This window comes from Procambarus clarkii, chromosome 31 (genome assembly GCF_040958095.1).
Source record: "Procambarus clarkii isolate CNS0578487 chromosome 31, FALCON_Pclarkii_2.0, whole genome shotgun sequence".
Lineage (NCBI taxonomy): Eukaryota > Metazoa > Arthropoda > Malacostraca > Decapoda > Cambaridae > Procambarus > Procambarus clarkii.
In genome coordinates this window covers 19,467,262-19,494,329 of record NC_091180.1, presented here as the reverse complement: position 1 = coordinate 19,494,329, position 27,068 = coordinate 19,467,262, and the positions used below count along the sequence as shown (strand labels likewise).

The 27,068-nt window shown below is 49.0% G+C and overlaps 1 protein-coding gene across 9 annotated transcripts in view; it reads right to left on the bottom strand.

Moving 5' to 3' along the window:
- The window catches only part of LOC123758751 (fibrillin-2), a 344,156-nt gene that overhangs the window by 306,823 nt on the left and 10,265 nt on the right, over positions 1–27,068 (bottom strand). For 5 of the 9 annotated variants that reach the window (XM_069334445.1, XM_069334443.1, XM_069334442.1 and 2 more), the window contains exon 1: positions 17,440–18,034. In XM_069334445.1, coding sequence (XP_069190546.1) covers positions 17,440–17,467 — 28 coding nt within the window. In that variant the 5' untranslated portion in view covers positions 17,468–18,034. Of the gene's footprint in view, positions 1–17,439; positions 18,036–27,068 lie in introns of those variants that run through there. The other 4 variants (XM_069334441.1, XM_069334444.1, XM_069334438.1 and 1 more) reach the window with 3 other exon arrangements.

The window sequence follows — 27,068 nt, the reverse complement described above, 5'->3', positions numbered from 1 at the left end:
ATCAACTGGTGTCAATCAACTGGTGTGTGTGTGTGTGTGTGTGTGTGTGTGTGTGTGTGTGTGTGTGTGTGTGTGTGTGTGTGTGTGTGTGTGTGTGTGTGTGTGTGTGCGTGCGTGTGTGTCGCCTCAAAAGCAAAGTTTTGCCCTACTGGTTTAGCAGGGAGCCCTAGAAAAAGACAGCAACCTAACCTTTCTTCCCTTAAGCCTAATATAATACGCATATGTAATACATTACGCCTAAGAAGCCACAGGCCTAGGACTGTGTATATTAGGCCTATAGTATTGAGCATATTTGGCCTAAGAATGAGTGCATTAGATCTAGAAGTTAGGTTAGTATACAGATGATATAAAACGTTGACTTCCTTTTTTGGTACAATGGTCTTAACTGTACTAAATTGTGTTAATAAAATAAAATGTGTGGAGAGGACACGTGACCACCGCCACCCCCTACCCTCACCTGCCCCACTAAACACACACTCCCCCCCCCCCCCCCCGTCCCCACCCTTCAACAAGGTCGCATATTTTTCTAACAGGATAACTGACCGCGCACACGGGAGACATCTCCCGTCACGCAGGGTGCAGTCGCACCTCCACAGATCTCCAGTATCAGCTCTTGATACTGGTAATGGCTCCAAAAGGCCACCACTTACGGGCTATTCATGCCCGTGCCACCTTTTGGGTGGCTTAATCTTCATCAATCAATCAATGACCGCGCAAAACATCTCCGTTCATCATTCCCCGCATTTCCACACGACCTCCTTGGCGTCGCAAACTCTCGTTCCTGTCATGCTGTGTAATCCTGTCTTCACCCTACAGAGGACGAGCAGCGAGGACGCGGCATACTGAACATTCCTTGAGGTGGCCCAGCACACCTCTCTCAGGGTCACGTTCATCTGTTGTGTCTCTCTCTCTCACACACAACCTCCTCGATCAGCAGCTACGTTGTGTGTTTATATATATCTACTCCTCTGTGATGGGATCGAGATCCAGCTCCTGTGTGCCGACACTAAGCCATTAATCAACCGGTGTGATGATATTTTGTCATATACATTTGATCTTCTCGGGGGTTGAAGCTTCATTGTGTTCTGTCGTCCTGGTCCCAGCCCTTGTGTCCTATACTTCCTGGTCCACCACCACGTGTTCCCTCCGGAGAGTCCCACCCGTTTTCTATAAATCTGCATTTACCCACCATGTCGATACCAGAGTGCGTGTGTGCGTGCGCGGCCTAAGGCAGGTGTGTGTGCGTGCGCGGCTTAAGGCAGGTGTGTGTGTGTGTGTGAGCGTTTGCAAAGCTGCAAATACAAGACCAAACTAACAACATTAACCCAAAAACAACGTGGTCCTACGACTGGTATAAACACTTGGCCAATCACCAATACCCCTCACACTGACCGCCTGACCAGGAAGAAGAAAATGAGAAGAGGAGTAAGTGGAGAAAGAAAGAATGCAAAAACAGGGAATAGGAGAAAGCGGTAGGAAATCAAGTAGAAGGAGGAAGAAATAGAGACGAGTAAATAAGAGATGAGGAGGAAATGCTAGCAAGGACACACACACACACACACACACACACACACACACACACACACACACACACACACACACACTAAACTACGCGAAGGAAAACAACTTTTTTTAACAAGATGGAGATAATTGCGTGGTCAACCCACCAACTTCAGACGTGATAATGCAGGTCGGTGCTATGAGCTACTTGACATTGGCCTCTATGTAATTGCAGCACACAGAGCTTTATTGCTGTGTAACAGAGGTGTAATACAATTGAATTCATTCTAACCGATTTATTATGTCCTCCGGTTGATTACAATACGGGAACTCCGAGGCCAGACGCTGGCATAATGAGCGGCCGCCACGGCGCCAGGGGTGGCCAGCCACGGCGCCAGGGATGGCCAGCCACGGCGCCAGAGGTGGCCAGCCACGGCGCCAGGGGTGGCCAGCCACGGCGCCAGGGATGGCCAGCCACGGCGCCAGAGGTGGCCAGCCACGGCGCCAGGGATGGCCAGCCACGGCGCCAGGGATGGCCAGCCACGGCGCCAGGGGTGGCCAGCCACGGCGCCAGGGATGGCCAGCCACGGCGCCAGGGGTGGCCAGCCACGGCGCCAGGGATGGCCAGCCACGGCGCCAGGGGTGGCCAGCCACGGCGCCAGGGATGGCCAGCCACGGCGCCAGGGGTGGCCAGCCACGGCGCCAGGGATGGCCAGCCACGGCGCCAGGGGTGGCCAGCCACGGCGCCAGAGGTGGCCAGCCACGGCGCCAGGGGTGGCCAGCCACGGCGCCAGGGGTGGCCAGCCACGGCGCCAGGGGTGGCCAGCCACGGCGCCAGGGGTGGCCAGCCACGGCGCCAGGGGTGGCCAGCCACGGCGCCAGGGGTGGCCAGCCACGGCGCCAGGGGTGGCCAGCCGCGGCGCCAGGAAGAGGTCCCAATCTCTGATTGGCTAGCTTTATATCTAACACTTCACTTGCGAAAGGAATACTCCGTTCATTATACGTCAGCCGTAAGATCATCTTTAAATAAATCGTTCATTACCGATACCTCAGACCTCCATAAAAATCCCTTCTCATACTGTAACAACAAATTTCTTTCAACAACCAGTGATGCAAGAACCAACTTTTTGTCGTAAGTCCTGCTCTGCGTCGATTTCGTGTGGCACCGTCTATCGCACCCAATTAAGAGATTAGTGCCTCTCAACTCGTGTCACTTGGCCCAACCGGACACCACATGGCGCTGAGGCAGAGAGGAAATGTAGATGTTTATCTCTCAGAATGTTTGGTAATATGTTTATTGTTTGTGATGTGTGTCTATGTATGTATTAACACGATGTACTGAACGGGGTGAGAATAGCTTGAGCTACCTCATCCCTTTGTGTGTATTTTACCTCAATAAATTTATTTCAATTTCAATTTCTGAGGTAGAGCGCTCTTAATTAACTGTGCCCTTGTTGTTGCTTTAGATTCAGCTCCTCAGAACAAAAAGTTTCAAGTAGCACAGGCTATGGCGAGCCTGTAAAAGTGTGGCCCCCTTGCTCAAGCAAACTTTATTATAGCATTGTTAGCTGACGTGAAGCGTTCCGACACGGCGCGGACACGGATTGCAAAGCCGGTATCTATACGAACTGACGTGGTATTTTCCAACCTCCACAATCACTATGGAGGTTGGAAAACGTAAAAAATCAGCTGTACGAAGCTTTGGTGAACCCCCCCCCCCTCTATTGGGGACCTCTAAACGGGTGAGCCCTCCCTCTATTGGGGACCTCTAAACGGGTGAGCCCTCCCTCTATTGGGACCTCTAAACGGGTGAGCCCTCCCTCTGTTGGGACCTCTAAACGGGTGAGCCCTCCCTCTATTGGGGACCTCTAAACGGGTGAGCCCTCCCTCTATTGGGGACCTCTAAACGGGTGAGCCCTCCCTCTATTGGGACCTCTAAAGTTCCATTTGGACTACTGTATCCTTGCCTGGAAACCTCAACTTCGAAATGACACATCTATTTGGGAGAACGTTCCCAACACAGCGACAGACATCATCCTCGAACTAAGTAAACTCTTATAGGCGGGGGGGGGGGGGAAATTGAGGGTCTCGGGACTGACAGCACTACAAATCAGACGCGACAGGCTGATCTTATCATGAATTTTAAAACGCTGTACTAAATAAATTGGAAGATATTACTCCAGACCAGCTCTCTTAACAACGCTATGTAGCTCACACAAGCGGCGACAACTACAAGCTAAACAAGCCACAATGTAGAGAAGATAACACAAGATGCCTTTACATCTATGGGGGGTAATAAAGTAGGGAACGGCCTACCCGCCGAAGCAGTAAATGTCAAGATAATCCTGTGGTTCAAAACTCAGCTGGAAAAAGATCCTCAGGAATAATTGGGGGGACCTTAAAAGGATAAAAGATCCGCGTGTCATTGAAGAACTCATTCAACCTCGAAACCAGATCTTAGAGCACGATTTACTGCATGAAAGCAGCAATTTGGTTCACTGTTTACCTCGTAGCAAAGGAGAAATTAGGGCAGGAATTTTTATCCAGTAGACCTCGAGACAAAATGCCAAATACATCTGGAAAGGTGTCAAGATCGAGGTGAAAATGAATCCTTCCTCGAGAAACACAACTTGTCAATATTGAGAGCTTATCTGATCACTTGCCTCACTGCAAGATGTTCAGTTTTCTCACTGAAATATTAAATTCCTCCACGAAGACTGGCTTAACCATCGATGGCAATGGCCTCTGGGACTGTACGTACAGATATACTTGATTCAGAAGTATGTGACCCTTGTCTCGAATGGGGAGGTAAATTACCTTTGAATTACCACAGTTTTACGGAATCACAACGCATTTGTCACAGGTGGGAGGGAGGTCACGTTCTCAGTCGACATGTTACACTGCAAAAAAAAAAAATACTTTTTCTCTCTCTGGCTAAAGAAGCTTTATCCATCTTCTTAGTAATGCCCTTAAAAACCTGCCGAAAGCTTTTACTAATAACACATAACGACACATTATGCTACTTCGCGCGTAATATGTCTGATGACCTTCCGTGTGTCAAGAGTGTACAGTGAAACGACAGCCACAACGTACAGTGTACAGTGTACGGTGAACGACAGCTGCCCCCCGAGGTGGTGTACTCACCTATTTGTGCTTGCGGGGGGTTGAGCTCTAGCTCTTTGCTCCCGCCTTTTTAGTATATGGGGGGGGGGGCACTTGTGTCTATCACACACTTGAGGCAGCCACACCCCCAACCTCTCGCCCGACTCCCATCGGCAGACTCATGCCGGTAAAGGCAGCAGCAGCAGCAATGAGCACTTGAGGAGTGCAAGAGATTCCCATCCTAATGTCACAACTGGTGGTCAGGCAATGGCCGCCTTTTATAGCGGCAAGCATGACTAATCTTAATTATCTGCGAGTGCACCTTCGGCAACTTGCCACCGAAGGGAAAAAAAAGAGTTACAATTGTTCCAGCAATTTGTTTTTGTCGCTACATTTGCTTCTCCAAATGTGTGAGACTTTTGATATACTTAACGACACGCCTGGCTGTCAGTCGAGGACCCTGCCTGGCTGTCAGTCGAGGACCCAGCCTGGCTGTCAGTCGAGGACCCAGCCTGGCTGTCACTCGAGGACCCAGCCTGACAAGCCATATAGACAGTAACTCATACTCCACGCCGTGTACTCCTTAGCCAAGATTCGTCAAGCATTTAGACGACAACTTACGAAGCCTGTACATCTCTCAACAAATCTTGGGACTTTTGTTTACATTTATTTAACAATATTACTAACCTAAGGTTATTATTATCATAAATACCTCTGAAGGGAACTATCAGGGGGAAAGTGCCAAGCCATTACGACTATATAGCACTGGGAAGGGGTCAGGATAAGGATTTGGGATGGGCCGGGATGGGAGGGGGGGGGGTGGAAGGAATAGTGCCCAACCACTGTGACAGTCGGGGATTGAACGCTGGCCTGCGCGAAGCGAGACCGTCGCTCTACCGTCCACCCCAAGTGGTTGGGAATCAATTTAAAGCCGCCAGGATTACTGAAAGATGTACAGGTTTCGTAAGATAGCGCGTAACACTAGCGAAGTTGTGAGTCAGCTGACGTGGTGGGAACTGCCCGCGGGGGACAGGTCGCCATCATGGTTTCCCTGGTAAACTTGACAGCTAATTTATACTGAATTCCTGTCATTGATTGTGATGACTGCGCTATGAAACTGTTGTGGTCAGCAACAGGTAAATTGACTCTTGTCACACATTAGAATATGACACTAATAATTCATCAAATGAATATAATACTTTTCATTCGCCGTGTTATTCACGTGCTCCAAAAATACTCATCTGTATCAAGAACAGTGAACAGTCAAACTTGCAGTCAATAGATATAAGGAAAACATCAATATTTAACCTGTCAAGGCGGTCAAGATACAACACAAAATCCATCCAAGAAGACATTCGCTGAACTATAATATAGTTCAGTGTCTATATAAGAACTATAATAATATGTGTTTATTATATAGAAACATTTGCACCCCTCACCTGAATGTTGTTGTTTTAGATTCAGATACTCAGAACGAAATGTCTATGTAGCACGGGCTATGGTGAGCCCGTACCTCACCTGCATTTGTGACCTTGTTAAATACGCACCCACCCACCTCCTCTGTCTCGCCTAGCCATTCTCCTAGCCCCCAGCCACCACCCGTCCCTCCCTCTCTCTCCCCCGTACCCTAGCCACCTTTGTTTACTTATTGTCTAAACCTTCACCTTAACTCCGACTCCTAACCTCTAACTTGGCACTAACAGCCTACCCCACTGTCTAACATTGGCTCCCTTCCCTCTCACATGTTTAAACACAGCCCTTCTAACTTTGACCCTCCTGTTTCATAACTTTTTCCCTAACTTACCTAGCCTACCCCTTGCAGTTACACCGCCTATCCCCTCCCCCCACTACTTCCACTTTCCCCTTTTCCAACATGCCTAGCCCTTCCCTCAACCATCAACCCCCCACTCCTAGCCCAACCTATCTAATCCAAACCTAATGAGGAGTAAGGTTGTTGTTGTTTAAGATTTGCTACTTGGAACAAAAAGTTCCAAGTAGCACGGGCTATGATGAGCCCGTAGTGGGCGCCTAGCCCCTTACAGTGTCCTATCCGCGCTCTTCTCCCGACGAGAGCCACATGACTATACACACAGGTGATTCACACACCGACCCATCGCGCCTAAGCTACAACATCAACACAAAAAAAAACACCAGACAAAAACACTGACCGTTGACTTTACCAAATAAAGTCAACGGTTTGAGACTTGCTTTAGTTGGGCGCTGCGGTTTTTTGCCGGCGCTAAGCGAAGCGAAAGTACACAGTGGGCTGCGACTTGATATACAACGGTTAATTAATTACAGTGTTTAACAACGGTACCCGCAGACTGGTGCGCGGTATCCGAGGTGTTCGCTCAGGGCGAGTCCGGTTAAGGTGTGTATTGGTCCGGTTACAGCGGCGGCTGGTTTTAGTGGATCTGATTATGGTTTACTGCTGCGTCTACTGGGTTCCTTTAAGGCAGATGCACTGGATGGTGATGAGTTTAGTTAAGGCAGCTGCAGTGTATGATGATGAGTCTAGTTAAGGCAGCTGCAATGTGATGATGAGTCTAGTTAAGGCAGCTGCAGTGTGATGATGAGTCTAGTTAAGGCAGCTGCAGTGTGTGATGATGAGTCTAGTTAAGGCAGCTGCAGTGTATGATGATGAGTCTAGTTAAGGCAGCTGCAGTGAATCCATTTAACTGGATGAGTTAACTGGATGAGTCTAGTTAAGGCAGATTTTAGGTTCAAGTTAACTTTTGTATGCCTACCTGTAGCTTACCTCTAGTTGGTTTTGAGAGGTCTTCAAACTCTTGCAATCCGACTGAGCCTATGGCTATTATGATGGTAATTGATCCGCGAGGCTGTTGTTGGTAGCGGCCCGCAAGCCTACATATCCTACCCGTCCATTACAAACCTGGCTTACCCGGCACTTCCTATCCAGCGTATCTAATTTTATCTTGAAAACTTCTATATGAAAATCTCTAACTAGAGGTGATTTTAGAGGCTTAGATTTTTCCAGTATCGGTTATGGGAAAATTTCCTCCATATTTTCACCTTTCCTTCACTAAACTTCCACGGAACCCATCCCAGCCCCACGACTATTTCCCCACACACACCTATCCTTCCTATCCCTACCCATACCTGCCCCCTACCCATTCTCATGCCCTCTTGCGCTACTCATTTCTTCTTGCTGGGGTAGAAGCCAAGCTTCAAGCAGGGTATATTTAAATGTTGACCAGACCACACACTAGAAGTTGAAGGGACGACGACGTTTCGGTCCGTCCTGGACCATTCTCAAGTCGATTGTGATGAGGATGTGATGCTCCTCATCACAATCGACTTGAGAATGGTCCAGGACGGACCGAAACGTCGTCGTCCCTTCAACTTCTAGTGTGTGGTCTGGTCAACATACTTCAGCCACGTCATTGTGACTCCTCGCCTGTATATTTAAATATAATGTAACTGTCTGTACTCTACAGAGGTGTATCTAATTCTTCTAAAAATCGTTATATTCAAAATTTCAAACTCTACATTGTGGGACTGTAAGGCAGCTTGCTCGGAACCACTCCAAGAATTGGCTAGCTCAGCAAAATAGCCAAGAAAGTGGTTTACTTATGTGTTACTAATCAGTAATCATTACTGGGAACCCTATTTACCACAGGTTCAATTAGCGGATTCTGAAGTAATAGTTGTGCTATGATCATTATTTTAATTGTGTTACCAATTGACCGAATCATTGTTTACAAACACCGAGACTAGGAGAAGCATTGTTATGTCTTAAAAAATAACATCTTAATAAAATATAAATTAATATTGGAGAGTGAAAAAAGCCTGCACTCTGCTCGCAAGTACAGCACTTCTCTCCACAGGCTCCTTCGCTTCAAAAAGAAGTTATTTTACTGCACATATCTGAGACGTTTGTGCTCAAGTGCTTCATTAATGACCGTATTCGTCTTGTGTATAATTTCTAATCCGGTATCTCTCCTTCTCTGAAAGGGGAAAGTGAGTACCGGAGATCATTCATGATTTCGTCCGGCCTCGCGCGACGTGACAATGGGTTACGTTAAAAAGATTGTGTGTGTGTGCAAACTGGATCCGGTTATGGTGGGAAGGTGTGAGTGACAAGTGACCACCAGTGGTGTGACCAGGTGTAGGGAGAGTGACAAGTGACCACCAGTGGTGTGACCAGGTGTAGGAGGAGTGACAGTAGCCAATATATATATCTGCCTTGACTGCTGGGTTCCCTACTAGGTTCGTACGCTTCAGAAGAGACCAAAAAAAACCATCCGAATGGAGAGGAAACAGGCAACAAGCCGCTAAGCAGGTTAACATCACCTTGGCTCCTAAAAGGACACAAATCTCCCTTGTTCCTGGTTATCTTGAGATGATTTCGGGGCATTTTAGTGTCCCCGCGGCCCGGTCCTAGACCAGGCCTCCACCCCCAGGAAGCAACCCGTGACAGCTGACTAACACCCAGGTACCTATTTACTGCTAGGAAACAGGGGCATAGAGTGAAAGAAACTCTGCCCATTGTTTCTCGCCGGCGCCCGGGATCGAACCCGGGACCGCAGGATCACAGTCCAGCGTGCTGTCCGCTCGGCCGACCGGCTCCCTGCCCTGGTGGTATCAGTCATTCGCCCGCCACCATTATTTGTACAATAGAGTAATACAAGCTATATTTGGTTAAGTACTTTACAATGATAAATAAAACCTGGGGTGTTATTTGTGTTACTAGTAAGCTAAGTAAATAATAGTTGAAGAGTTTCTCATGTGTCGCCTATGAGTGAGTTAATGACATACGAGATGGCTTACTGTGTGTAAAGTTTGTTAGCAGGAATAAAATAGCCGCCGAGTACAGGGTAAAGATAATAAAATGTTATATCAGTACTTAGTTGCCACAATGTTATTAAATATTTGAGGGAGGTGACGAGTGGGGTTCCTCAAGGTGCGGTCATGTAACCATGGCTGTTCCTAATGCATGTGAATAACTTACACTACGGCGTGTGTGAGCTTGTACATGTCACTGTATGCAGATAACTCAAAGACTAATGAGAAATATTGTTCTTAAAACATTCCTCCATTTTGCACCCACAAGATAACGTACGATTTTAAGGGTTGACAATTGTTAATCTCCTTGTTTGAGACGCTGTTCACTTGAGACAGTTAAGCAAGTCCCAGCTGTGTCTGGGTACAAGTGACAGGATGAAGGACCCAGCGGGTTTTCTTCCTATTGGGGAGTGTTGTACATGCTGTTATGGCGGTGTGTCCACTCACACGACGAGTGGCGCTGCCCAATACTGTCACTATGGCGGTGTGTCCACTCACACGACGAGTGGCGCTGCCCAATACTGTCACTATGGCGGTGTGTCCACTCACACGACGAGTGGCGCTGCCCAATACTGTCACTATGGCGGTGTGTTCACTCACACGACGAGTGGCGCTGCCCAATACTGTCACTATGGCGGTGTGTTCACTCACACGACGAGTGGCGCTGCCCAATACTGTCACTATGGCGGTGTGTCCACTCACACGACGAGTGGCGCTGCCCAATACTGTCACTATGGCGGTGTGTTCACTCACACGACGAGTGGCGCTGCCCAATACTGTCACTATGGCGGTGTGTTCACTCACACGACGAGTGGCGCTGCCCAATACTGTCACTATGGCGGTGTGTCCACTCACACGACGAGTGGCGCTGCCCAATACTGTCACTATGGCGGTGTGTCCACTCACAGGATGAGTGGCGCTGCCCAATACTGTCACTATGGCGGTGTGTCCACTCACACGACGAGTGACGCTGCCCAATACTGTCACTATGGCGGTGTGTCCACTCACAGGATGAGTGGCGCTGCCCAATACTGTCACTATGGCGGTGTGTCCACTCACAGGATGAGTGGCGCTGCCCAATACTGTCACTATGGCGGTGTGTCCACTCACAGGATGAGTGGCGCTGCCCAATACTGTCACTATGGCGGTGTGTCCACTCACAGGATGAGTGGCGCTGCCCAATAAACTCGCCCCTCGGAGCAAAATTTAAACATTTTAATGAGAAATGTAAAAACATAATACTACAGAAATTTGCAGGAGAACCTTAACAAACTCGCGTACATAAATGGCTTTTAGAATTCAGTCCAAGCGAGTGTAAGGTAATAAAGCTGAGACAGTGAGAAGTGAGACCAGCAGGTATCTACACATTTGTGGAAGGCAACTACAGGAATCAGAAAAAAAATTCATAGTGAATGAAATTCAAGGTACAGCAGGGGTGACAGCAAGGTGCAGCAGGGGTGTGATAACAAGGTGCAGCAGGGGGTGACAGCAAGGTACAGCAGGGGGTGACAGCAAGGTACAGCAGGGGGGTGACAGCAAGGTACAGCAGGGGGTGACAGCAAGGTACAGCAGGGGGGGTGACAGCAAGGTGCAGCAGGGGGTGACAGCAAGGTACAGCAGGGGGGGTGACAGCAAGGTGCAGCAGGGGGTGACAGCAAGGTACAGCAGGGGGGGTGACAGCAAGGTGCAGCAGGGGGTCACAGCAAGGTACAGCAGGGGGGGTGACAGCAAGGTGCAGCAGGGGGTGACAGCAAGGTACAGCAAGGTGCAGCAGGGGGTGACAGCAAGTTACAGCAGGGTGTGACAGCAAGGTACAGCAGGGGGGGTGACAGCAAGGTACAGCAGGGGTGTGACAGCAAGGTACAGCAGGGGTGCCAGCAAGGTGCAGCAGGGGTGCCAGCAAGGTACAGCATTGGTGTGATAGCAAGGTACAGCAGGGGGGGGGGGGTGACAGCAAGGTACAGCAGGGGGGGGGGTGACAGCAAGATACAGCAGGGGGTGACAGCAAGGTACAGCAGGGGGGGGTATGCCAGCAAGGTGCAGCAGGGGTGACAGCAAGGTACAGCAGGGGGGGTGACAGCAAGATACAGCAGGGGGTGACAGCAAGGTACAGCAGGGGGGGTGACAGCAAGATACAGCAGGGGGTGACAGCAAGGTACAGCAGGGGGGGGGTATGCCAGCAAGGTGCAGCAGGGGTGACAGCAAGGTACAGCAGGGGTGTGACAGCAAGATACAGCAGGGGTGTGAGTGAGAGGTAGGCAGCAGCACGACCAACCAGCACACCGGCAGACTCGAGGACCCTCGCCAGTAAATCAACACAATCTTGCCATTACCAGCGCTGAAACACATCTCTGTCCGACGGCTCATTAACACGCTTCACATTCCCGTGTCGGATACCAGCAGTGACGGACAGTGCCTCGTGCCAGCAGCAGGGCGGAGGACAGTGCCTCGTGCCAGCAGCAGGGTGGAGGACAGTGCCTCGTGCCAGCAGCAGGGCGGAGGACAGTGCCTCGTGCCAGCAGCAGGGCTGAGGACAGTGCCTCGTGCCAGCAGCAGGGTGGAGGACAGTGCCTCGTGCCAGCAGCAGGGCGGAGGACAGTGCCTCGTGCCAGCAGCAGGGCGGAGGACAGTGCCTCGTGCCAGCAGGGTGGAGGACAGTGCCTCGTGCCAGCAGCAGGGTGGAGGACAGTGCCTCGTGCCAGCAACAGGGTGGAGGACAGTGCCTCGTGCCAGCAGCAGGGTGGAGGACAGTGCCTCGTGCCAGCAGCAGGGTGGAGGACAGTGCCTCGTGCCAGCAGCAGGGCGGAGGACAGTGCCTCGTGCCAGCAGCAGGGCGGAGGACAGTGCCTCGTGCCAGCAGCAGGGCGGAGGACAGTGCCTCGTGCCAGCAGCAGGGTGGAGGACAGTGCCTCGTGCCAGCAGCAGGGCGGAGGACAGTGCCTACCTTACCTACCTTGAGGCTACCTTGAGGTGCTTCCGGGGCTTAGTGTCCCCGCGGCCCGGTCGTCGACCAGGCCTCCTGGTTGCTGGACTGATCAACCAGGCTGTTAGACGCGGCTGCTCGCAGCCTGACGTATGAGTCACAGCCTGGTTGATCAGGTATCCTTTGGAGGTGCTTATCCAGTTCTCTCTTGAACACTGTGAGGGGTCGGCCAGTTATGCCCCTTATGTGTAGTGGAAGCGTGTTGAACAGTCTCGGGCCTCTGATGTTGATAGAGTTCTCTCTCAGAGTACCTGTTGCACCTCTGCTTTTCAACGGGGGTATTCTGCACATCCTGCCATGTCTTCTGGTCTCATGTGGTGTTATTTCTGTGTGCAGGTTTGGGACCAGCCCCTCAATTATTTTCCACGTGTAAATTATTATGTATCTCTCCCGCCTGCGCTCAAGGGAGTACAGATTTAGGCTCTTTAGTCGGTCCCAGTAATTTAGATGTTTTACTGAGTGGATTCTAGCAGTAAAGGATCTCTGCACGCTCTCTAGGTCAGCAATTTCTCCAGCTTTGAAAGGGGCTGTCATTGTGCAGCAGTACTCCACTCTAGATAGCACAAGCGTTTTGAAAAGTATCATCATCGGTATAGCATCTCTAGTGTGAAAAGTTCTTGTTATCCAACCAGTCATTTTTCTTGCAGTTGTGACGGCTACTTTATTGTGTTCTTTAAAGGTAAGGTCTTCCGACATGAGTACACCCAGGTCCTTTACATTGCCTTTTCGTTCTATGTTATGATTTGCCTGCGTTTTGTACGTGGTTTCTGTTTTTATATTTTCAATTTTTCCGTATCGCATGAGCTGAAACTTATCCTCGTTGAATACCATATTATTTTCTGTAGCCCATAGAAAGACCTGATCTACATCTGATTGGAGGTTTGCCGTGTCCTCTATGTTGCCAACTCTCATGAAAATCCTAGTGTCATCTGCAAAGGATGATACAGTGCTATAGGTTGTGTTCTGGTCTATGTCCGATATGAGGATGAGAAAAAGTACTGGAGCAAGCACAGTACCCTGGGGGACTGAGCTCTTCACGGTTGATGGGCTGGATTTTATTTTGTTGACTATTACACATTGGGTTCTGTCAGTCAGAAAATTGTAGATCCATCTGCCTATTTTCCCGGTAATTCCTTTTGAACGCATTTTATGTGCAATAACACCATGGTCACATTTATCAAAAGCTTTTGCGAAATCTGTGTAAATTACATCAGCGTTTTGTTTGTCTTCCATAGCATCTAATGCCATATCATAGTGGTCCAGCAACTGCGACAGGCAAGAGCGCCCTGTTCTGAAACCATGTTGTCCGGGGTTATGGAGATGCTGTGATTCCATGTATTTTGTGATCTTACTTCTTAGCACTCTCTCAAAAATTTTTATGATGTGCGATGTTAGTGCTATCGGTCTGTAATTTTTTGCCTCTGCCTTATTTCCTCCTTTATGGAGTGGTGCTATCTCTGCTGTTTTTAGTATGTCAGGGATAACGCCAGTATCTAGACTTTGTCTCCACAGAATGTGAAGGGCCTGCGATAGTGGTTTTTTACAGTTCTTGATGAATATGGAGTTCCAAGAATCCGGGCCTGGTGCAGAGTGCATAGGCATACTGTTTATGGCTTCTTCAAAATCTAGTGGGGATAGGGCGACGTCTGATATGTGATTTGATGTTGGTATCATATCCATGAAAAATTCATTTGGGTTATCAATCTTTAGTGCATTTAATGGCTCACTGAAAACAGAGTCGTACTGCTTCCTCAGTAACTCGCTCATTTCTTTGTTGTCATCTGTGAAAGTTCCATCTCCCTTTCGCAGGGGCCCGATACTAGATGTGGTTTTTGATCTTGATTTTGCATAGGAGAAAAAATATTTCGGATTTCTCTCTATTTCAATGATGGCCTTTTGCTCTCTTTGCCTCTCCTGGGTTTTGTATGATTCTTGTAGCTTGAGTTCAATTGTTTCTATTTCTCTACCTAACCTTCTTCGCCGTTCTTGAGATAGGGTGCGACTCTCAAGTTGTTCCGCGATTCGTTTTCTTCGCCTATATAGGGAACGACGTTCCCGTTCCAATCTGCATCTCTTTCTCTTTTTTCTTAGGGGTATGCGGTTTGAACATATTTCTAGTGCTACTGAGCTTATTTTTTCCAGGCACTGGTTCAGGTTTGCATTTCCTAGCTGTTCTTCCCAGTTTATTTCTGTGAAGTCCTGGTTTATTTGCTCCCAGTTTATCCGTTTATTATTGAAGTTGAATTTGCTGAAATCTCCTCCACCGGGAATCTGGACTGGTTTTGAAGGTCCATTTCCCATGGTTGTCAGAACTTCAATTAAGTTGTGATCTGAGTAACAGGTATTTGTAATCATTATGTTCCCGATCAACTCATCATTATTAGTGAAAATGAGGTCCAGCGTGTTCTCCTTCCTAGTTGGTTCTACTATTTGCTGGTTTAAGGCAAACCTATCGCCTCGTGCCAGCAGGGGCAGGATAGTGTCTCTAGTCCCAATAGGGGGTAGAAAGTGCATTATCCTGCCAGTCATGGGTCTATCGTAGGTGTTTTCACTTGTAGCAGAGTTTGGTGACATTTTGGAGTGTACCAGACTCGAGTGTGGTGGTGGCAGGGCAGGGAGGGGGGGTGTGTGGCAGGGGGGAAGGTGATGGCACGGGACTGTGTGGTGCTGGTGGTAGTGGGCAATGTAGTGGGGGAGGGGGGGCAAGAGAGACAACATGTCGTAGATGATTTGAACATGTCGTAGCTCAGTCGATTAAGGCAGCGTCTGGGATGCTCCGGGACGCAGGTTCGAATCCTCGTCACGGTCCTTGTGGATTTGTTCATGGGCAAGATGACCATTCAGCAGCATCCAGTAAAGAGACGAGTCGAGGCGAGATGCTCCCCTCTCGGGCCTGTGGAGGGGGTGAACGGACACTTGAGTGCTTGAGCCTCGTACCCGCCGCCCTCTGAACCAGCACATGTGTGTGGCGCTGCAAAAATAGAGTCACGACTAACGTGACAAATGAGAGGTTGCTGCTCCTCCCAATTCACGGAGTCGACCTCTAACGGCTTCTAAGGCAGTTTCGTTCTCAGTCTCAAAGCCTTATTGTGAGTCCTGTATCCCAGCGGTCTACGTCTACGACTCGCAATCGAGGCTCTCGACCGATTTCCCCGGGCTAGAAGTGGTTGGGAACATATTGGACAGATCTTTGTCCAGTAAGGCTTACTCGGGAGGAGATTGTGTGGAAGCCTCGCGTATGCCTGCAGTCTGGCGTTCCTCTTACTGTGGCTGGGAGTGGTGACTGCTGCCGCCCCTACTGTGGGTGTCCCCCTGACCCACTACCACCGCCTACAGTGGGTGTGGGGGTGGATGGCCCTCCTGATCCATCTCCAGCCCGCCACCTCCAGGGGTGAGATGATGAGTGAGAGGTTGACGGGTGAGGTTGTACAGTGGTAAATCTGTTCCAATAAGGGTACGCTTATGCCATGGCTTCCCCCCGGGATAACTCTTCAGTGCGTGGCGATATGTACTCTGTACAGGCACGTACTCTGGCCTCATGTTGACACTGCGCTCCGTCTATTGACTGACCGCAGGGACGGGAGACCAAGCGACGCGCGCGACGGGAGGAGACAGCACGTCACAGCATCAAACAGTACCATTACCGAAATCACTTGCATCGGGTTGCTGAGGAGTCCTGGTCAACATCCACACACACGAGGTTGCAACTGCAGAGGCCAGCGAGCAACACGAGACACTGCTAAAACATGTAACAGCCCCGACGTGGCTTTCGTTAAGACGGAGCTGACGATGTTACAGGCGTTCTGATTGGTGCAGTTCTCACGCCAGTAGAGGGGGGGGGGAAAGAAGGGGCCAACACCGAACGCTCATTTAACCGAGTCGATTAGCAACGCGCGCAGATTATGGTGAAAAACTGCATGAAAGCTAAACAGTTGACTGTAACCCGAGAGGTTGGTTCGACGCCAATTACTGGGAATGATTTAAAGTGGGAGTGCTTGGTCACGAGAGGCGGTTGACAGCTACAGGACCCTGGACGGGAGAGAGGGCAGCCTGCAAGTGTTGCCTGCGTGGCTACACTGTCGGCCCCAGTGTCCTCCTGATGGACGCCGCCCCGGGGACCACTTCTCCACCTATATTTAGCTGACGGGGGGGCGCCGCCGCCTCTTCCTGGGGCACGCTGCTATGCTCAGCTGGTCCTGATTAAGCTGTTCTTTGACACAGCCGAGGGAGGGGTTCCCTGCGACAGGCTTCCTGACACTTCCCTTCCATTGACCCATAATACTGACATGCCAGCCAAGGATACGTAAAATTACACAGTAAGCTTTCTGGATCTGCGATGGTCTCGGTACAGCGACGGCCTCGCTTCTTGGAGGTCGGTGTTCGAGCCCCAATGGTCCAAGTGGTTGGGCACCGTGCCTTCCCTTCGTCCTATCCCAAATACACATATCCCTTCCAAATGCTATACACTGGCGGAGATGCCGTGTCTCAGGGGTAGGGGTCACAAGCGACGTCCTTCAGGGCTCCCTAATCTCTATTATTCATAATATACATTAATCCTCTTCATATTAGAGTAAACTCGAGGACGATACTCAAATAGTCAACATAATATACTCAAAAGAAGACTAGTAAACTTTTCAAAGGGCCTAAAATGGCTTGACGTCTCGCTGAAGAGACAAGTGAATACTAACGTAGACAAATACAAATTTTATGAGGATAAATTAAGATGATAAAGAAACAATATTAAGTGAACAAAATTAGAACTGGGCAGACGTATATTTATACATGATACAGGTGAGCAGTGTGGTGGCAGAATCTACCAAGCATTTACTGAAGCGAATACCGCGAAACTTTTTGGCAATATGTTGCAAATAAGACCTGTCTCGCGTGGATTAATATGCCTAATGCATTGCTCATTTGGTTCAATTTCAAAAAAATTTTGTTTAACATATGCTGCTCGTTCTTGAAGTGTAAATATAACCTCTGATTTTCACAGCGAATGGAAAATGGGAAACAAATATAAGTTTAAAAGTGGGAGTGAGTAGACTTACCTGTCAAGAGCAGCAGATGAAGAACCATGGTGCCAGGATAATGCCGCCCGGAGGAACTCAGAGTCACGGTGCCTTTGGAGGCCCTCAGTCCCGTCACGGTGCCTCTGGAGGTCCTCAGTCCCGTCACGGTGCCTTTGGAGGCCCTCAGTCCCGTCACGGTGCCTCTGGAGGCCCTCAGCGTCTGATGCCAGGTGCCGGATCTCACCTCACTAGGTAGGTTTATGGACGATCACAAGCACCACTCATGCTACCCTTCCCTACCTCTGCAACCTTGCTCACCACAGCTGCTTGACAGCGTCGGGGGAAATTTCCTGTTGTGGCTTGCATAAGGTTCCCGCAGGTAATGTCCTCCTGCTTTCCTCTACGTACACTTGTCACACACTTAATAAAGCACTTTGAAAGACGTATAAGCCACTTGCAGTAGTATCCATCACTTGTTCCATGCTTTTAAGGTCACGATCACTTTTTATATTCCTAAATCAGGGGACAGTTCGAAAACATTTTCAATCAACTATTCCCACTTTCTATGTAATAATTTACTCAGTTAAAGGATCATTTCCGCGTCCGAGTGCTACAAACTCTTTTTTTTTTTTTGAAACACAAACTTTTTTTTTAAAACACACTCAACACAGCTGGTTGGGAAAGGTCTACGCGACACACACTCCATGACTCAACAACACATACACACACACACACACACACACACACACACAGACACACATACACACACACACACACACACACACACACACACACACACACACACACACACACACACACACATACACATATACACACACACACACACACACACATACTTCACAAGGCACTGAACACATTTTTGAAAGTAGGTATTATTATGCACGGGGGCTGTTACAACATGACCTTTGGGGCCAGGCATATGAGAGGTCGCCCCGCCGATAAAAATAAACTGCGTGTGTTGTCTGACGATTATGTACGCAACACGCTGGCAACACTTGCATACACGCATGCGCGCACACACACACACACACACACACACACACACACACATACGATCTCCCTCCACTCACAACCACTTTCACGACCATACACACCTCTTCCAGTGCCCTTCTTACCCATGCCCCATTCCCTTCCCCAGTGCCCCCGCCCTCCCCAGAGGAGTCACAAGAGCAGCCACCTAACGGCCCAGGAGTCAACACGCGGGGGAAGGGAGAGGGGGCGAGATAAAAGAAACCAAATAAAAAGGAGCGAGCAAGCAACACTTAGGTGTCTCGGTCAGGAGAAGGCCGAGCCACCAGCAAAGAATGTTGTTTTGGCTGAGGAGAATGTGGAGAATGGAGGGGCGGGGGGGGGGGAACTAGGTACAGCTGAGGCGGGAACTGGAACCTGCAAAAGGGGGAAGGGGTTGACGGAACAAGGAACAGGAACAGCTGGAACAAGGGAGAACAGAGGAAGTGTGGTAGGTGGTCACGACTGCAGGGTGGGAGATCTGGACCCCCACATACAGTGTTTCTAAAGCGTCAAACCACCCAAACTTCGTGGACAACTAGGAGACGGAGGTCACAACACAAGACGCTCAGCCAGCATCGAGCATTCGTTCCTCGTCTGTAACGCATTTGGAACACGTTCTCTCAACCATACAGAGAGAACAGCTCTCTGAACCTACAGTTCAGAACCATAGGCGACTGACTCTTGCTTCACTCTGCACTTTGATTAATGTTACGATATATTTACTAAAGTATAAATAAAAAAGAGATTTTCTATAGCCAGTTTTCAAAATGAGTGTTTTTTGCAGTATGTATATAATCACAGTGAAACGGATTTGGCTTGCCAGAGAGAGAGAGAGAGAGAGAGAGAGAGAGAGAGAGAGAGAGAGAGAGAGAGAGAGAGAGAGAGAGAGAGAGAGAGAGAGAGAGAGAGAGAGAGAGAGAGAGAAAGAGAGAGTAAACAGACAAACATACACAGAGTATCGTCACATACTAGCCTCTAGCCTAGTAACTGTTCCCAGCTCAAGTAATATAACCTAGTTCACAGAAATAAGCAGTTGTATTTAAAATCATAACAATAACAAGAGTCATTGAGTGTCATCACGTATACTATGACCAGTGTCACTGTTGTCAGTCACTTGTGTATCAACACATGACACATGTTTGTTTACAGGTGTAAACAAATCTCTTACTTTGTAACCACCAAAACGGTTTCAAAGGTAACCGATCTGCAGTTGTCCTTAAGCTGAATGAATTCAAGACCAGCTGTGTGGTCCAGGGCTAATCTCAGAGGATCGAACACTCTTAGTCTATTTCATATTTTTGGGGCCCAAAGACGGACTTCACAAGCCACACACAAGTGCCATACTGGTCGTGAGAGCATTGAATACTCTTACAACGTCAAGGAACTACATGCTAATGGCAGGAAAGCTCTAGTTATCTCCAGCTGTTTTACAGGCAGTATGTGGCCACGTTGTAGAACGGCCCCTTAGAATAGTCCTTTGTGGAGCGATGAAAGTCACTCAAATGGTGCCGGGGTACGTCAGGGAGCGTGCTTGGTCCCTTCTCCAATGTCTAATTCAGCAGCCACTACACAACACCCCTGTAACCCACGCTCACACTGATGGCTGTACTTTGCGTGTTACGTAGGACTATGCTACACGACTATGAAGATTATGGTGAACGGCTGAGGGGACTGTGCTACAGCGACTGACTGAGAGGAATGTGCTACAGCGAACTGCTGAAGGGAATGCACTACAGGGAAATAGGGAATATACGACAGTGAACAGTGGACGGGACTCCTCGTCATCAAGGAGGAAATAAGAAACAAGGGCTGTGATGTTGAAGGGAATGCACTACAATTACGGTGCCAATTATGGTGCCCAATAAGTGGTTGGGCACCATTCCTTTCCCCCCGTCCCATCCCAAATCCTTATGCTGACCCCTTCCCAGTACTATATAGTCGAAAAAAGTAGCTTGACGCTTTCCCCTTGATAGTTCCCCTTCCCTCTCCTTGCCTAAGCAAGTACGCCACAGACACGCCCGCAATAATGACTACACTCCTTGAGGGTAGTGACGTCCTAAGGTTGAATAATGCCAACAACACGACGAGAAGACCTCCAGGACACAGGATTCAGAAAAAAAGTTAGGAAGTTTAGCTTCTTCGGCGTAGTGGACTTGCCGATAGAGGGAGTGCAGGGGCTTGCAGTTGGCTCACAATACCCACACTCTGAAGCAGACATGACATGAACGATAGAAGAACGAAGTCACCGGATCAAGTGAACGAGCTAGAGGTGGGAGAGACCACATGATGTGTGATCTTCAAGAAGTTAGATCTAAGATTATGGTGTGATCTAGCAGGCCAAACACGCACACAGGCAGGTGTGTGTACCCAGGAGGGCACAGCCTAGGCTTACCTACCACGGAACACACACACACACACACACACACACACACACACACACACACACACACACACACACACACACCACCAACCCACTACCCATATGAACCAATTATGCTGTTGCAATATCCGTCATGACTCAAGCAATTAGCATTAAATCATCGATGATAATGAGACCTGTCGATGCCTTAGGCTCGTCGTGTTCATTGTTTCTGTCTCGTGTGTGTGTGTGTGTGTGTGTGTGTGTGTGTGTGTGTGTGTGTGTGTGTGTGTGTGTGTGTGTGCGTGCGTGCGTGTGTGTGTGTGTGTGTGTGTGTGTGTGTGTGTGTGTGTGTGTGTGTGTGTGTGTGTATACAATACTCAAGCTGTGGCAGTGTACCCAAGTACGAATACATTGGTCATCCCGTTAGTCTTCAGTATGTATACCTGGCAGGGGCAGGATGGATGAGTGGTAGGATGGGGGTTGATTGGGGGGGGGGGGGGAGGGATGGGAGGGGAGGGGTGGGGTGGAGGTTGGGGGGGGACAGTTTAATGGAAATGCAAATCCTGCAGCATTACTCCATCGCTCCGTGTCTGAGACGAAGGGTACACCCCCAGCAGGCCAGGAACCAGGTCAAGGTGAACAGCACTGCACCTCGGCCCTGCCACCGCTCCCGGCTGCATTAAGACTTACATTGTGCGGCCTTTCCCCCCCCCCCCTCCCCTCCCCCTCTCACAAACAACATACTCCCTCACAACCTGACTCTCATTAACGCCATCGTCGCCACCTGCTTCTCATATACGCCTTCACCTTCTTTCGTATATGCCCTCATCTCCCCATGCATCTCACATTCACCCTTATCCCCTTGCCTCTCATTTACACATTCACCCCCAGTCTCTTTCATATGCACCATCGCCCCCTCCCTATGCCTCACGTAAGCAGCAACCTATCTACAATAATTGCATATTTTAATGCCCGCCACCCGGCACTTTACCACTGGCAGCCAGCCGAAGCAGCCCACAGAGGCAGGAAGACCTTCAACCTCATCAGACTCAAAAGACTTAATCCTCCAAGGGGCCTCCATTCAAAGACATTCATAACGGGAGACAGACGAGACTGTGGCATTTAATACTGTAAAGTCATTTACCCAGGGTAAGAACGCTCGATCCGACCACATTCCTATAAACGTGAAGCAGCAAACAATTCTCTTTAGGTTCATGGCTCTCCAGAGATCCTGAATTTAACCTCTTGGGGGAGGGGGTAGGTACAGCCCCACCGCACATTTATAGAGAAATGACTCCAAAGCCTAATCCAGCTAGACCATCAACCTATCCATCCAACCGTCAGCCTATCCATCCAACCGTCAGCCTATCCATCCAACCGTCAGCCTATCCATCCAACCGTTCAGGCCGTGTCTGCGATTGACAACAGTATCCACAAGGCCACTGTGGCTTCCTGTGGCATGCCAACATGAGAGCAGGGAACACTACAAGCCCCACGAGGAAGATCAAAGGAAAAGTGAGGGTATACCAACAAGCCTGCATTAGACACTTTGTTACGGTATCGGCACCGTCGTCTGAGTGTGGCATGGCAATTCCAGCGCCATCTATGAGTCTGAAATCAAACTTCCCTGGTATTGGACGCTACGTGGACAACGCCATCTATTGGTGGTGGCGTGACAGCGATCAATGGCTCCTGTTTCCTGCCCTGGTTAGCAAGAGGGGTCGACGTGGATGACCTCGGGTGGATGGCAGGTCACGATCATTTTAACGGTAAAGGTAAATATATTGGTGAAGGGGAAAGTGTATTGTTCATCCCCCCCCCCTTTTTTATTGCACTATATAGCCAATTCTTGAAAGCATACTAACAACACTCTTAAACTGTAAACTTCCTCAGCACCTACCACTCAAAACTTACGGAGAGAGAGAGAGAGAGAGAGAGAGAGAGAGAGAGAGAGAGAGAGAGAGAGAGAGAGAGAGAGAGAGAGAGAGAGAGAGAGAGAGAGAGAGAGAGAGAGAGAGAGAGAGAGAGAGAGAGAGAGAGAGAGAGAGAGACCCTTCTCCCTAGGCGTCACACTACGAGGTCTGTAAATTAGGCCTCCCCACAGCGAAATTTGATGTTTGATAGGTTATCAACTAACATAGGTTAATACACCTTAAGGTTAATAATCGAGAAACTAGTAGGGGTCTCCAGGCCTCCGCCAAGGCACCTCGTGTGTTAATACACACTAATGTGACCCACCAACAACAATCCATCAACATTGACGACACAAGAGCAGGGCCACTTCATGAACTTGGTCTGGATAAAGTACCTATCAGTGTCCAACAGTTTAACACCGAACAACCAACACTGTGTTAATCATTGAAGAACACAACCCCAGCACCCCAGTACACCACACAGAGGACCATCCCCTCCTCACGCGACCATTAACCCGTCAGGTATATAACAGAAAACTCCTCACCCCTGAAGGATTCGAACCCAGACAGCCACGACTCCATGCACCGTTGGCGTGTCCAGTACTTTAATCACTGGGCCACACTGACTGTTCAAAAGAATTGGAAGTCGTCAGACTTTTAACCCAATCCCCGACAGCATTTGGTGACCTTTCTTGGGCACAAATATTTCACCAAATCCCCTCACCTGCTGGGGCCACGTGAGTAACATTTGTGCTAACAAGCTTGACTGGTCCCCAAGCTAACATGCAACAGAAAACAAGGAACCATATTTGAATCTCTACCATTAACTGATTCTACCGGTGGACTTGAGCGTGCCTGTGAGTTATCGTCGCATTTCCCGCACTTAAGCGTCTGCAAGGAAAACCGTTAATTAACATCGCGCAGCGCATATTACAACCTCTATGTATTCAACGATTTTTTGTTGTTGTGAGCTATCCTAACTCGGCGCGCCAAATAACCAACATGTCCATAACAGCAACAATACCTCCGATGCCGTCTAATGAGTCTTACGGAACTCTGGCCCATACAGAAGAGATGAGGTCTACTATGTACTGTCCATATGGAGAGATGCCGACCATACCGGGGGCGTCTGGACCCATATAGACCCACCCTAAGGGGTTATATAACACAATGCATGCGGCCAAGTTGCTCTTGACTTTACTGACAATTAAAACTGGCATTAAAAGATTATCGACTCGTCTTAACAATCGGCGAGCGCTCATAAACCCGCCGAGCTCCGTTCGTAAAAGTCGCACCCGATCGCCAACGACTGCAAGTCGTTCTAAGTCCAGCAGGTAAACGGCTCCCCTAAATCTCTCATATCTGACAGGATGGGGCTGGCTCCCCTGGTTCTTTTCTAACTGGCTGTCCTGCTGGCTTGCCATCTGGCCGGCAAGCTTGCCACCTGGCCGGCAAGCTTGCCATCTGGCCGGCAAGCTTGCCATCTGGCCGGCAAGCTTGCCATCTGGCCGGCAAGCTTGCCATCTGGCCGGCAAGCTTGCCATCTGGCCGGCAAGCTTGCCATCTGGCCGGCAAGCTTGCCATCTGGCCGGCAAGCTTGCCATCTGGCCGGCAAGCTTGCCATCTGGCCGGCAAGCTTGCCATCTGGCCGGCAAGCTTGCCATCTGGCCGGCAAGCTTGCCATCTGACCGGCAAGCTTGCCATCTGGCCGGCAAGCTTGCCATCTGACCGGCAAGCTTGCCATCTGGCCGGCAAGCTTGATGTAATGATTAAGTGTGTGATAGGGGGAAATGGAAAAAAACTGAAATATAGGTTTTCTAATAAAGGAAAAAGCCTAGAGGAAGGAGATAAAGAGGAAAGAATTAGCAGTAAAAAGGAAAAGTACGACACAGGAACTAAAAGTGGAAGAGATAAATGCAAGGATAGGAGCTAAAAGTGGAAGAGATAAATGCAAGGATAGGAGCTAAAAGTGGAAGAGATAAATGCAAGGATAGGAGCTAAAAGTGGAAGAGATAAATGCAAGGATAGGAGCTAAAAGTGGAAGAGATAAATGCAAGGATAGGAGCTAAAAGTGGAAGAGATAAATGCAAGGATAGGAGCTAAAAGTGGAAGAGATAAATGCAAGGATAGGAGCTAAAAGTGGAAGAGATAAATGCAAGGATAGGAGCTAAAAGTGGAAGAGATAAATGCAAGGATAGGAGCTAAAAGTGGAAGAGATAAATGCAAGGATAGGAGCTAAAAGTGGAAGAGATAAATGCAAGGATAGGAGCTAAAAGTGGAAGAGATAAATGCAAGGATAGGAGCTAAAAGTGGAAGAGATAAATGCAAGGATAGGAGCTAAAAGTGGAAGAGATAAATGCAAGGATAGGAGCTAAAAGTGGAAGAGATAAATGCAAGGATAGGAGCTAAAAGTGGAAGAGATAAATGCAAGGATAGGAGCTAAAAGTGGAAGAGATAAATGCAAGGATAGGAGCTAAAAGTGGAAAGGAAAAAAACCGTCCTGCCAACATCCATTTAACACAACTCTATAAACAAAACTGGATTTGTCTCTGAACCTTATATCCATGTAAAGATAACAATTAATTAACCTCCTGATGAACCTCGTGGGAGGATAAGTAGTATCAGTGAGTGCCCTTCACTCCTGGGTATCAGGTAACAGTGCAAGCAGTAAATAGGTACCTAGGAGTTAGTCAGCTGTCACGGGCTGCTTCCTGAGGGGTGGAGGCCTGGTCGAGGACCGGGCCGCGGAGACACTAAAGCCCCGAAATCATCTCGAGAAGCACAGATCATCTAGTACCATCTCGAACAATTGCACCACAACACCAGCAATGGTCGACATATTTAGTACTCCTTAATTATTTACTCTACACGTAGCAATGTCAAAAGACGAACATGAACTAAAGCCATAGAGGAGGAAATACAATACCTCACAGGGGTATACAATACCTCACACGGTATACCATACAATACCACACAGGGTATACCATACAATACCTCACAAACATCAATCACTGTGGTCCAAGATAATGACGACAGGAGACGGTAAGGACGGGGTCTGTACCCAGGCCAGACAGGGCCAGGGGCCAGATTCACGAAGCAGTTACGCAAGCACTTACGAACCTGTACATCTTTTCTCAATCTTTGACGGCTTTGGTAACATTTATTAAACAGTTTACACGCATGAAAACTTGCCAATCAACTGTTGTTATTGTTATAAACAGCCTCCTAGTGCTTCGGAGCTCATTAACTTTTGAATAATTGTAAACAAAGCCTCCAAGGATTGAGAAAAGACGTACAGGTTCGTAAGTGCTTGCGTAACTGCTTCGTGAATCTGGCTCCTGTTCTCCAGACCTGCTCCGGTATTTACCCAGGAACCAAGGACCTAAGCCACCCCCATCATGAGGTACAGCCCGAGGGTAAGCTGATACATAAACAATGGACAGGTGACGGAGCTTTGATGGATGGCATCAGGCAACCCAACACAGGTGACAATCATCCGATTAACGAGTTGTGGCCTCCGACTGGGTCATTAACACGTCTCCCCAACCACCTGACCTCATGGGACAAGGTGCCATTACGGCACATTAAAGTGGCAGTTACCGTTGTCTAGTGAAGGGTTCTCCGTCAAGTCTCGCACTTTCCTCTCCTGCTAGACTCATCTCTGCATATATTAATTTATAACTAAGATAATTTATGGTGTTACAGTGCCATGCGGCTGGCCAGCTTGACACGCGGCTGGCTAGCTTGACACGAGGCTGGCCAGCTTGACACGCGGCTGACCATCTTGACATGCGGCTGGCTAGCTTGACACGCGGCTGGCCAGCTTGACACGCGGCTGACCATCTTGACATGCGGCTGGCTAGCTTGACACGAGGCTGGCCAGCTTGACACGCGGCTGGCCAGCTTGACACGCGGCTGGCTAGCTTGACACGAGGCTGGCCAGCTTGACACGTGGCTGACCATCTTGACATGCGGCTGGCTAGCTTGACACGCGGCTGGCCAGCTTGACACGCGGCTGACCATCTTGCCACGAGGCTGGCCAGCTTGACATTTGTATCAATACATTACTGACTGGCAATCTGGCCGGCTTAGCCGTGTGGCTCACTATCTATACCTTGGCCCGGCTTGGTGTCTTCAAACCCCTGTCCTGCGACGGTCTTCCGTTACCATCTGCACGGGGTATAACGATGCAGGACTTATGATCTATAGGCACAGATGCACTTGTCGCCAGCTCCATCTATTTTCTTGTAAGGGGTTCACAGGTGAGAACGTGGTCGGGAATGTGATATGAAAGGTTGTAAGACGACCCCCAAGCCAATGTCTTTTTTTTTTTTAGAATGAATCCCATAATTGTCGCGTAG